This window comes from Cataglyphis hispanica, chromosome 5 (assembly GCF_021464435.1).
Source record: "Cataglyphis hispanica isolate Lineage 1 chromosome 5, ULB_Chis1_1.0, whole genome shotgun sequence".
NCBI lineage: Eukaryota > Metazoa > Arthropoda > Insecta > Hymenoptera > Formicidae > Cataglyphis > Cataglyphis hispanica.
In genome coordinates this window covers 9756769-9770415 of record NC_065958.1, presented here as the reverse complement: position 1 = coordinate 9770415, position 13647 = coordinate 9756769, and the positions used below count along the sequence as shown (strand labels likewise).

At 33.9% G+C, this 13647-nt stretch overlaps 1 protein-coding gene across 39 annotated transcripts; it reads right to left on the bottom strand.

The window, feature by feature from the left end:
- Positions 1-1240: 1240 nt before the first annotated feature.
- Positions 1241-12774, bottom strand: LOC126850103 (serine-rich adhesin for platelets-like). Of its 39 annotated transcripts, none has more exons than XM_050592742.1 (9): positions 12565-12774; positions 6407-6486; positions 4999-5985; positions 4873-4944; positions 4693-4746; positions 4549-4656; positions 4180-4512; positions 1783-4091; positions 1241-1701 (listed from the first exon to the last, which is right to left on the bottom strand). In XM_050592742.1, exons 2-9 carry the CDS (start codon positions 6465-6467, stop codon positions 1408-1410), a joined length of 4218 nt encoding a protein of 1405 aa, XP_050448699.1. In that variant the 5' UTR covers positions 6468-6486; positions 12565-12774; the 3' UTR covers positions 1241-1407. The 39 variants fall into 39 exon arrangements, with proteins under 39 accessions (XP_050448699.1, XP_050448712.1, XP_050448698.1 ...); XM_050592741.1 differs by having other exon boundaries at positions 1242-1701; positions 4891-4944; positions 4981-5985; XM_050592748.1 differs by having other exon boundaries at positions 1242-1701; positions 4621-4674; positions 4711-4746; positions 4891-4944; positions 4981-5985.
- Between the last annotated feature and the right edge of the window lie 873 nt (positions 12775-13647).

Here is a 13647-nt window from a genome sequence, read left to right as displayed (position 1 = left end):
GAAATTGTTTTTTTATATATTATATAATGGCATATCAAAACTATGTAATATATAATATATAATGCATATGGCAAGTGAAAAAAATTTAGAAAGCCTTAAAATTTTAAGTTGGAAATTAAAAGTACGCTGTGCTTAATGACAAAAAAAAATAAGATATTTATTATATATCTCGCTCCTTTCAATCTTTTATTAATACGAATTTTACATAGAGATCAAATATAAACATGCAAAGTATACAATTAAAAATGGAAAAGTATTAATTATACTAAAATCATATATTATAAATCATATATTGTAAGTTTACTCTAATCATGATAAATGCATTAAAATACTCATGAAAAAGCATTGTATTTTTTTTTTACAAGAAATGTGTAAAGATTTGTATAAAATAGATTCATGTATATTATACTTTACATGTAAATATTTCTGTAAAATGTCTTAAAAATTTATTACTCAGCACAATTTTAGATTTTGCTAATACTATATTTTTTTTCACGCACACGTATTACACGCAAAATGAAATTTAGTAGCTTAAATGTAAAAACTACATTATGTGCATATACAATTAGAATACTGAATACAAGTATCGTAATCATCCCTACACAATATTCTGTGTATAATTAATTGTACAAGAAGTAAATATACATATATTGAGCAATATAATTTTATAAAAATCAGAGATTATTTACTTTTATACGTTATTTCTTATACATATATGTTTTTGTTTTACCTAATGTAATAATAATTTAAGTTTATAATTTAAAGTAATAATATATAGCATAGTAAATAATACTCGTAGAATAAAAACAAATAAACTCCAATTCTAATAAAAATATATTCTTCCAGCCGAGATTTGCTGCAAAGTCGATATCTATCCGTTGATAATCATTTATATATTCATTTTTTCATAATCATCTAAATTAATTAAGATTGCGTAATGGCAGTTTAATTATTATTAATTTTCAAGATGACTGCTAAAGATCTATTATTAAATTTCTGATCAAGATCTTTCGTAGCCATGTTGTTAAATGTCTTAAAAATTAAAGTAATATACATATATTGCACTAGCAAAGATAATTCTTTGTATTAGAATAAACAAAATTTTAGAAAAATTTTGCAAGAATTTTAGAAATGTTTTTTTTTTTTTGAGATTGATAAATAAGAAAGATAAACTAATATCGTAGATATTATAGATATTAAAATTGAAAGTTATATATTTAAATATCTTGGATTGTTCTAGCACTTATTTTGCACTAATATAATTTTGTTAATTCTTACAATATTCAATTATTTAAGACTTTCATTAAGAATATTACTATATTAACCTGAGGATTTATATTGTCTATTAATCATTTATGGCGAAATCTCTCGTATAATAAAAATGTAGAAAAGGGATTATCGAGCAACTCATGAGAAACGTAACATTCTGGCGGAAAGATTAAAGTCTTCGGTTGGTATTTGCCATCTATTGTTCCAATCGGTTTTGTTTCTGTTCGCCAAATGCGAACACATTGGAAGACGCGTCACGCGTTCGCATCTTCTGGAAATCGACCAATAGATAAAGTTCTCGGGACATTTGTAAAAGTATCCTTGTAAATTGTCTCGAATGTCCTGTTTACACTTGTAAAAATTGTTACTGCAACCTTGTTGGTAAGGGAAATGTCCTTCTTCCGGACAAAGCTGATTTGACGATACTTTTACCTAACATAAAAAAAGCATATTGTAATATATTTTACCGTATTATTTTTATTACACATCTATTGTTTAATTAGAATTACTTACGGGAGATAAAGCATTATTTTCCAGTCTTCTATATAATCTGACGTTTGCTTTGGCGCCTGTGCATGGATCACTACTTTTATCTGCAGGTAGACACTGAATCTTTTTCTCATCAAATATAGTATTTTCGGGGCAACTCAATACGAGGATTTTGATTTCCATATTTCCCTCGGAGGTACATTGATAGAATAAATTGCAATATTTTGGATGCCTTCGGAAGCCAGTAGGACAAACTAGAGCTATTTGGTCATCGGTCAAATTGCCTATAGCGCAAGGTGTTGCAGATGCTGGTTTCATCGTTGTTAGTTCTGATGATTCAGTCGTCGATTGTTCCTGAGACTCTGTCGTAGACTGTTCTTGAGATTCTATCGTTGATTGCTCCTGCGATTCAGTCGTTGATTGCTCTTGACCTTCCGTATTAGATGATTCTGTCGTTAATTGCTCTTGCGATTCAGTCGTCAATTGCTCTTGCGATTCAGTCGTCAATTGCTCCTGCGATTCAGTCGTCAATTGCTCCTGCGATTCAGTCGTCGATTGTTCCTGAGATCCTGTTGTAGATTCTTCAAATTCGGTCGTGGATTTTTCAGACTCCGTTGATTCCGTGGAGTCAGGAGCTTCAGTCCGTTCAGTGCTAGATGAATCGATAATATTTTCTGTGATGGCAGTAATTGATTCAACAGTGGACTCTGTCATATTTTCGGTATTTTCTGATATTTCCACAGTTGTGGATTCTGTACCAGAAGTTATAGTGCTTTCTGTAGTAGTTATTGTAGACGATATCGTTGTACTAGATATAATTGTGCTTTCTTCTGCTTGTTGAGTTGTACTCTGTATAGTAGTGGTAATTATCGTTGATTCTTTTGACGTTTCAGATTCGGTTGTGGATTCCACGTTAACACTGCTCAAAGTAGTACTTCCAGTCGTACAATCTCTCGCAGGATAAACAGATTCAGGATAATTGCATACGCTGATGCTAGAATCAAATATAGTGCCTGGTGGACAATCAAAATGATACACGTTGAAACCATTGCCATTATCAACGCAGCGATAGAACTTATCACATCGAACTGGATGTGGATAGAAACCTTCGTTGTTGCATACTATCGTATTGTTTGGCTTTTGAGTCGTGCAATTTGATACGTGTGACTCAGTAGATGAAGATGATTCTTCGCTTAATTCGGAACTAGATTGTTCGGATGAGGATTCGGATAAATTTTCCGTGCTGGAGCTTTCAGGCATTTGAATTTCTTCTGGTTTTTCTGAAACTGGTTTTTCGCCGACGCTAGTAATTGTTGTTGACGAAGCTTCTGTTTTATCTTCTTCCGGCGTAGACAATTCCATAGATGTTTCTGGAATATTGGCAACTGTTGGAATTGCGGATGACGAGGTAGTTGCAGTGATTTGACTGGAGGCAATAGTTGTAGAACTTGTGATAACAGATCCAGATATGGGATTAGAAGTACTGGATGTCGAATCTTGATCGATCTCGTTATTTTTCATTGAACACGAAGCTACTTGTTCAATATAATTGCATGTTTGTACGGATTGATCCCATGCTGTGCCTGGACTACATTCAAACTCGTACTTTTGATAACCAGATTGGCCTTGTATACAACGATAGAATTTTTTGCAATTACTAGGATCCGAATAGAAACCTTCTTTATTACATTCGTATTTTCCAGTTTGAAGCGGAGACGATGTAGTGCTCGTTATGGGTTTTGTATCTATAGATGCGCTAGTACTAGGTGGCAAATATGAAACAGAATCGGGCGTGGATCCAGATGTTACATCTGTAGTTGCAGTACTTGAAGGTGGTAAATAGGATATAGAAGTGGTCATTTGAGTTACGGAAGGCAGATTAGAAATGGATTCGTTAACTTGCATTGTTGTAGATGGATATGTACTACTAACGGGTGGCAAATAAGAAACTGATGTAGTTTGGGATGATTCAATAGGTTTACTCGTAATACTTTCAGCCTGCTGAGTCGAAGACGATATCTCCGGTCTTGAAGATATAGGTGGAATAGTAGAACTTTCTGAAGATTGCATAGGCGGTAATAAACTCGTATCCGGCCTGTCGGTGCTATCTATTTCGTTTAGCGATGTGTCGGGTTCATTCGGAATTATATCGCTTGTATGATTGCAATGTGGTACGGTGTAAACGTGATTACAACTTTCAATAGATGAATCCCAGACAGTTCCAACACCGCATTGAAATTCGTATTTTGTAAAAGACTTGCCATCACTTACGCATCGATAAAACTTGCGACAATCATTTGGATGAGCAAAAAAGCCTTCTTTCGTACAACGATCTGAAATAAGATTTTATATATTTTTCTTATATTTGCATGTTGCTTATATTTAATTGTATTGTGCTAACAATATTTCGAGTTATTGTACCTGTCGATAATTGATGGTCAGGGGAGCTTGATGAACTCAAAGTTTCAGAAGTTCCAGGAGAACATGACGTGCTTGAAGAACCTGATGTCTCTGGATAGCTCGAAGAGCTTGGATTGTTCGGAAAACCTGGAGTCCCTTGATTTCCAGGAGAGCCTGGAATGCCCGGAGAACCTGCTATACCCGGAGAACCTGGTGTACCTGGAGGACCCGGTGTACCTGGAGAACCCGGAATGCCTGAAGAACCTGGCATGCCTGGAAAACCTGGCGTGCCTGGAGAATCTGGTGTACCTGGAGATCCCGGTGTACCTGGAGAACCTGGCGTGCCCGGAGAACCTGGCGTGCCCGGAGAACCAGGCGTCCCCGGAGAACCTGGCGTGCCCGGAGAACCTGGCGTGCCCGGAGAACCAGGCGTGCCCGGAGAACCAGGCGTGCCCGGAGAACCAGGCGTCCCCGGAGAACCTGGCGTGCCCGGAGAACCTGGCGTGCCCGGATAACCTGGCGTGCCCGGAGAACCAGGCGTGCCCGGAGAACCAGGCGTGCCCGGAGAACCAGGCGTACCCGGAGAACCTGGCGTGCCCGGAGAACCCGGTGTACCTGGAGATCCTGGCGTGCCCGGAGAACCAGGCGTACCCGGATAACCTGGCGTGCCCGGAGAACCAGGCGTCCCCGGAGAACCTGGCGTGCCCGGATAACCTGGCGTGCCCGGAGAACCTGGCGTGCCCGGAGAACCTGGCGTGCCCGGAGAACCTGGCGTGCCCGGAGAACCTGGCGTGCCGGAAGAACCGGCCGTGCCCGGAGAACCTGGCGTGCCCGGAGAACCTGGCGTGCCCGGAGAACCAGGAGAACCTGGCGTACCTGGAGAACCTGGCGTACCTGGAGAACCAGGCGTGCCTGGAGAACCTGGTGTTCCCGGATAGCCGGGAAAACCTGGAGTGCCTGCTATTCCTGGGTAGCCTGGAGAACCCGATTGTCCCGGTTGACCATCTGGATTTTCAGCTTGTCCTGGTTGTCCCGATTCTCCTGGCTGATTATTAAGATCTCCGGCTTGTCCTGGTTGACCAGACTGGTTTGCACTGCCAATATTATCATTTCCTTGTTCGCCATTATCTCCCATGTCTCCGTGCCATTGTCCATCATTATTAATATTGTTTTCATTTTCCAAGCTTTGCCTGCAATTTCCTTTGACAGCCCAGGCATGATTGCACCCTTGAATTTCTGGGTCCCAAACAGTTCCCGAACCGCATGTAAAATCATACTTTTTAAACTTTCCGTAACCTTCATCTACGCATCTATAAAATTTTTTGCAGTCGCAGGTATCGGCTAGAAATTCTTCTTGTGTACATTCAAGTTCATTTTTACAATTATTTTCTGGTTGATCTGTGGTTGGTCGGCTTGTTAGCGATGATTGCGCTGTTTCCGGTTTTCTGGTTGTCGCTTGGGTCGTAATTATTGATTGTGGTGTAGTCACTGGAGATTGTATAGTGGTTTGTTGCGGTGTGATTGTTGTCCATATGGGAGAAGGATTCTCTGGAGGATTATCTAGATTTGAATCAAGTTCATTTTCAGATCCGGCGCATTCAGGGCGACCGCTATCTCCCGGATGTGTGCAAATATCTCCTTTAATTTTTGAAAATACAGTGCCTACTCCACATTCGAATCTAAAGGTTGTCAATGGGTTGCCGTTGCCCCAATCCACGCATCTGTAGTAAACCCTGCAGTCATGCGGATCAGCATGGTAACCATCCTCTGTACACTTGAAGGGAGTAGTATTCTGTTTGTATAGATCTTGGTTATATTCATAATAATCTGCAATTTAATACAAAGAGTAATGTTTGATTTTATTATTTTTATATATAAAAAATTGATATAATAATATTGTTCTTACAGTAAACAGGAAATGCGCGATATTTGTTATTATTTTTCTTTATATTTTCATTATACATTTTAAGTAAAACTAATTTGATAATAAGCAATAACAATAATAACAATAACAATAAAGTAGAGCAAGATAGAACAAAAATTTTAAGAATGTTTGTTTAAGATATGCATTTTATACATTAAGTATATAAATCTGCAAAACTGTAATACATATATTAAGACGTGAAAATAGAAAATAATTAATTTTCGTGCTAAATGATTGCAATAAGATTTTTTTAATCATTTGCATCAAAAATTAATTAAAATTTACTCTGCATTAATTTGCGATACTGAATTAAGTAGTTCTCACCAGCTTTTATCAGTCTTGTTACAATTAATGTCGTTAAAACATTCAGGATCACTTTCCACATTTTTTGCTTCCAATTGTATCTGTAAATGTAAATATAATAACATAATTAATAATTATTTCCTGAAGTAAGTAAAATGTTGAATAATATGTAGAAATTAGTTTCAATATTATACTTTGAATATTGTATTAAAATGAAAGATATAGAACATAAAAAGTTTTATTACGTTAATAAAATTAAGTTAACAAGTTTTATTACACTATATATACATATATGTATAGTCAGCAATATGTCTAACAACATTCTTTACATATAAATAATTTGGAATATTTATATATTTGATATTAATAAGACATTTTAATTAAGTTTATTAACAATTAACTTCAAATTATTTTCAGATAAAATTAATAAGTTTCTCCATAATGTGCAAATATATAAATATATTATTTTTTGACTCTAAAAATATAGAGATATTTAGATAAATTATTGCAAATTGTATTTTGATATCGTTCAAATCAGACATTTGAATCTTTATAAACTTTCGATATACGGCATAACGGATACTGTATTTAATCATATCGAATTCTTATCCAGGGATAACCCACATTGTAAAACAATACGTTTTAGTTAAAGTTATTTCCTGCGTTGAATAAAACATTTTGTGGCGCGAGTTTGTTTGTTCTTTAATCGTGTTTTGAATACTAATCGCGCGGGATTGTTTCACATGGTTGTTGCTTTCGATAATACATGTATTTATGCAATTATGTAAAAGAGTATACATTTTTTTTCGTAAACATCAATATTAGTAATGCAATATGCAAAACTAATAATATTGAGAAAACAAATTTTAATAATATTAATAAACTTTGTATTATTTACAACGTTTCTTTTTCTCTAGTAAAAATTAAAAAAAAAAATATATATATATATATATATATATATATATATATATATATATTAAAGAAGTTAAACAAATACTGGTTAAAAAAAAAAAATAATTTTTATATGTTGTTTTTTGTCTATTAACTTCTCTCTCTAAAAATTGGTGATTCTTTTTTAATGAAGAGCCGTATTTTTTGCAACATTAATATAATGACACACTTTTTAACATAATATCTTCGCTTATTGCTATTATCATTAGATTCGCATTAACCCTTTACAATTTACCTCCCTTATGTGTGCCAGAGATTTATGTTACAGAAGATTTCATGCAGTGCCTATGAAATATTGCCAAACATTTTGTTACACGACACGCAGAAGGTGTAATGAAGGGTCGTCCGGTGTTTACTATCAAGTGTAAACGGATACCTAAACTGTGGATATTAATGCCAGACGATTCGAAGATGCGCCCAAGTAATGACGGGTTGTTAAGGGGGTAACATGACTTATTTATAAACCGATTCAGACAGGTCTACCACCTGCTGCTGTTACTTCGGGGAATAAAGCAAACGAACCCGCAGCAGCCTCGAACGCATTCCAAGGATAACATGCTCATCGTATCTCGCGGTTTGTCGTGCAATTAACTTGCCCTTCGTCGACGGATATCTCGACTAGCAAAAATCGACATCGCTGAATTAACTGGTTCCTCTTCTCTCTTCTTCGAACACATTAATAAATAGCCGGGGGAGAACAGCATTACTAGTTGAATCTTTTACAATTTCACAAGCATTTATGTATACTCAAAAATATTTATTTAATCTTTTTGCGCATGCATTATATTGCAACAACGTCATAGTAAAACTTGATCGTTTTTGATCATGTAAAGTAACTTGGGGATAATTGGTCTTCTAATTTCGCTGACCCTCGTGTAATGATCACTGGATACATTGTCCAAAAATTTAGCTCAATTTAAATTGAATGCGATAATGATAGATTCTTATAATCATATATAATATAACTATATAAAATAATAATAATAATATAATAATAATGAGACATGATGAAATTTTGTGGTAGGTTTATCCGATACATTCACAAAACAAACATATGCTTGTGTACTTATACAGATTATTATTCTAATTAAAATATATTTTAACTTGTATTTCTACATTGTGCAATATATTATACGTATATAAATGATAAACATTATTAAAATAATTAATTGTAAATCTTACATTTAATGAAGTTTAAAATATATTTAAGTTTTCAAAGAGCTACGTCTTCAAATTACAAAATGTGGATATCTGTGTGATTACGTCAGGGATATTTTTTTTTAAAGCATCTTTGATTCGGATAACTGTACACGCGAAATGAAGCTAATGGCCTCGAATTTAAAAATGATCATTGGAGTCCTCGATACGATGACGTTTGTTTGTCGCATAGAATATACGTTTCAAAGAAATTTGAATTTATTGAAATATCGGAATTTAATCTCGTCGTCAAATATTGATAACGGTATAATAACAGAAAATTAACCGATAATAAAGAAGTTTGTATTCCTCGATTCTTGAATTTTTTATGTTTTTTGCGTGTCATCGAGAATCTGAATCTCTTATTAATCACCGTTATTTTTCTATGGATAGAGAAGGATAAGAGAGTGAAATATGTTTATATGTTTGTCGTTTCTTTTGTTGGAAATATAAGCATTTGGAACACACACATATTAATAATACCATATAAAAGATCTGCAAGCAAATTGGCTCTAAATTTATTAAATAAATTTTATTTAAAAAAAAAAACTTTTTTTTGAAAAGTTTTTAATGTAAATCCTCCATTCATATAGGCGTATATTTAGACAAAAATAAAAGCTATTCAAGATATAGGCATAATATTACACCCTGATGAAAAGGGTAATTTCAGACTTTGGACGATGCGACTCAGTACACTGAACCTTAGTTGTTATGATGGCATGCATACAACCCAAGTACGGCATAAGTGCAGCCTTGCCGTTGAAAGTAGCAAGGTCGTTTCTTCTCCCGCCAACACTAGCTTTACTCTCCCTGCTAATGCACACAGTGGCGTGGAAAAGATGGAAAGTCTTATACACAATATACGCAATAACTTGCATAATTATTAAAAGATAAAAGCGTTGTCTTGAACTACCATTCGATTATTAAATATTGCAAACTTGTTATCTCTTATTTTAAGAAAATATACTTTGAATATTTACATATTTATATGTAAACAATCTGTAATTGGATTAGATTATTGACTTTTGGTTTCCGATTCTTGATTCAATTATATGTTACAAAAAATAACGTGTATTTTGTAATAGTAAATTTTAAAATAAAAATTCTTCTAGAAAATAGCTAGCAAAATATTACTATATTGTTTATTGCATAGATATAATTACTACCATGAAATATTGCGTATTCTTGTAAGCATTGAAGAGCTTGCAGAAATATGTGTATAATAATTTTATTCTGGAATAATCAATTTTCTTAATCAATTATTGTGATTAAAAGGAGGGGGATAATTTTTATAAAAATGTCAAGTATAAATTTCTTATTTTATATGCCTTGTTTTAAAAAGATTTTAATATGTATTTGATTTTACGCAAATAATTTGCTAGCATTTTTTAAAGTATAATGTTTTATTGTACTGCTACTTGTCGTAGAAGTGCAATATAAGTGCATATTTTTCGCTAGACAGACGGAGGAAACAGGTAACGTCGCGTTATAAAAATATATAATGACACTTGTCAATGATACTATAGATTTCTTTGTGGCTAATAGCATTGTTCCAACTCATCGTAGCGATGCATCGCAATTAAAGGGATACTTGTAAATTGCATCGCGCGAGCCTTAATTTCGTCTCCCCTTGGCTTTTTCCCTCTTCTCCTAGACGTACTTGTACGTATTTTCTCATTTTTCCTTTCATTTACTATCATAATAATATAGATATCCCGTAATCCATCATTGACACGAGCTCTGCACATAGGGTTCAAGGCCCCCTTTATGGAATGTGAATATATGCGCTATGTATATTTCTGAGAAAATGAGAAAGCCACAGATATGAATTAGCATTGACGTAAATAGAGTATAATTGTAAGTGATGATGAATCAATGAGAATTAACGTGTTTGTAGCGAAGACCTTGTTTGGCGCAATTAATGATAGCATTGAGTCGTATTGATATGATGCGCATAACGTAAAATTTCTGATACTTTATCAGATGTATAGATCACGTTACATTTGGACGCTTGTCTGGTTTCATTCTTACTTTGTAATTTTTTGGATTTTATTTCTGAATTCACACACACAATCTAAATTTATCAAATATTTTTCTGTATAAAAAATATAATAAAACGTACATGTATAGTTGATAAGTCAATTTCGAATTTTTCCTTATTCGGCAATTGTTTACCTTGAAATGCGTTATCCGTTTAAGCTGGCCTTCCATAAAGCTTGCTTGTTAAAATATAAATAATGGAAACATTTCTTGCAACATAGATATGCGAAGATAAAAATTGTTCATTTCTCTTATAATGCATTTTTTTCTTTTATAAAGACTATTTTTATTTTTTATTCTTTATAGAGTTTATTTTGTCCCAATATTTTTTCCAATTTACCAATCATTTATTATTATTGAAAGCTTATATAATATGAGAGCTCTCATATGTCTGCACTCTGGAAGTTAGTTGTGTATCGGTGGAATATTGTTCAAACAAGATTATTCTTTTTTATCATTAGGAAGAATTGAAGAAACTGCATGTTTATATAATCTGCATATTAATATACTTTTGTTGCAACAAATTTTATATTAAAATTTCTTATACTTCTACTAATTTAGTACTCATTCTTTTGTAGAAAAATATATATTATCTTGTAGTGTATTATTATTTATTATTATTTATTATTTATTCATGATAAACACTCGTGTTACACTTGATGCATAATTTTGGTCTTAATGTACATTTTACAGAACAATTGCAAGTAACGATTACATCATTAAAAAATTGCGTCAAGATTAAATTTGCATTAATTTTATTCGACATGATGCGATGCACGTGAAACGTTTCTTTATGGCACATCAGACCAAAAATTAATTTCGGGACTGGTGTCTCAGTTAAGGCTCTCTCACCATCTACAGATTACAAGAATACTGCACGGGCGTACATAATGCATTACGCGCTCGCAAACGGGGTTGTTATTTCTTGGCCGATCAGTTTCAATGCCAAGATCGAACGACGGATCGATCGATCGGCTTGAGCATGCGAATCGCGGAATGTCGATCCAAATACAGCGGTTTGGAGCGTGACGCGAATTCGTAATCAAAGGAGGAATATTTCGGCGACGGTCGTTTACATTGTCGACATGTTTCAAGTATTGTATTGCAAGTATACTTTGCTTGTGACCGGGTGAAACAGTTATGCGATGACTAATGTCATGATATGTAACGATTACATGTTCACGCTCGTCAACCGAATCCGAAGGCTTTAGAGTACCGGCAAAATACATTCTTTATTTCGCTAATTGAATCATTAAAATTTGATTGTAGCCAACACAAGAAATTAATTTAGATTGTTGTATATTTATATTCTGTTGTATATTTACGTCCTACAGTATTTTATTATCGCGACAAAGAAGTCGCGCAAAATGATTAGCGATTGTTAGATTAAAAAAATGTTAAACAATTAAAATGTTATTACAATTAAATTATTGTTAGATTAAAAATGTTAAACAACATTATCGCGTTAATGATCTTGACACAAAAAAATTAGCAAAATTTGACCATCTTATTTGGTTATCAATTATCTATTAAAGTTGGAATCTTTGAATCGTCTTTAATTATCCAATGTATCATAATTATTACGAGGCTATCTAAATCTTTAATCAGTAACGCCGAAAGTAACAAACATCGAAATTTATACTAATTCTCTTTAAGATTTTCATTAAAGATCAGTCAATCTATTTTTTTAAGGAAGCAGATAAATAAAGTTTGTCTAAAACAAAATTCTTGATTTGATTATCTACGGGGATTTCTTAGGCATTTCTTCAATAATATTATCAATAATAGTGGTTTTCGCACATATGCAATCTTCTGATTACTCAATATTTTAATTATTTTTTTAAAATAAATTTATCTTAATAAGCGCGACACAATTTTTTTATTGTTACAGAATTTTTATTGTTACAGAAATGTGATCAATAAAAGTCTAAATTTTTATTCAGATAAATTTTTATTCATATTTATGTATAATGAAGAATATGTGAACTTACGATGCATTCGGCAAAAATTCCGTTGTCTTTTAGTCTGCGACCGTCATACCGCGGTCTCTTCCGTTTCTTGAAAGCCTTGGATCCTCGTGGTCGCCGGAAACTCGCGTATATGTTATGGGTATAACGTAAGAACCCGGCCAGCGTTGTATAACTTTTCAGTAACTATTCTGAAAATCGGTTGCCGATCGTGGCACGTTCTCGAGAGGGAGTAAGTCCTGAGGACGCGGATGGCTCCTACTTATAAAGACTTGGTTCTCCAATTGGCTTACCGGTGTGCGTGGAGCAACAGCGTGCGTATGTGCATGCAAGAAGGAATAAGTGGCCGCGTACAGGTGTGGAAGGGGACACAAACTGTGATCGTTACACGTTCGATGTTACATATTACATCAAAGATCGATGTCGTCCAAGAATTTAATTTTTTTTCACCAAAAAACACGACATTTTTTTATTAGTTGTTGTTGCATAGAATTAATAAGACGATAAATGTTTCATGTAGAACGGAAACAAAATATAATAGATGCGAGTGATCGCATCTTGCAATTTTCATTGATTATCTCCCTTTAGTAAAATATTAAATTTAAATGTGAGTGAAATGCATGCAAATTTTTTTTGTCAATCTCATTACATTTCTTTTATGCAATTAATATTTTACGTCTAAAATTATTTTATTGTAACATATACAAAACTATTTCAGTAAAAACAATACAAATATTATGTATATTTAACAAACAATACTTTTTGGGGGATTATTAAATAATATTTTTATCTCTTATATACGTAATTATTTTTTCCTTTTTTTCTCTTTCTCTATCTTTCTTTCTGTTATTCCTTATATAGACAGTTGATTAGTTGATTTCATTACTTGAAACCAGCGGGACGACATCGTCGGGACTGTCGCGGTATGCCGTTTCTTGTCTGAAAAACGGATACGAAAGTAAAGCAAAGACGCGCAATGCGACGGAAAGTAAAGCCGGCATTGCAACATTCAGGATCGAGTTATGTAGACCGTCGCGATTTTTTTGTCTTCTTAGCCTTGATCGCATCGGACGCATCTTCTATGCATTCTGCGTGCACATTTTTCGC

What these genes read in the sequence shown, in the direction of transcription:
- LOC126850103 (XM_050592742.1), bottom strand. Translation starts at nt 6,467, where the DNA reads ATGTGGAAAGTGATCCTGAATGTTTTAACGACATTAATTGTAACAAGA. An exon ending in AGGTTCTCCGGGCACGCCAG is followed by an intron (nt 4,747 to 4,872) that starts GTTATCCGGGCA and finishes CGGGCACGCCAG; the next exon opens with GTTCTCCGGGTACGCCTGGT. An exon ending in TGACCATCAATTATCGACAG is followed by an intron (nt 4,092 to 4,179) that starts GTACAATAACTC and finishes ATCTTATTTCAG; the next exon opens with ATCGTTGTACGAAAGAAGGC.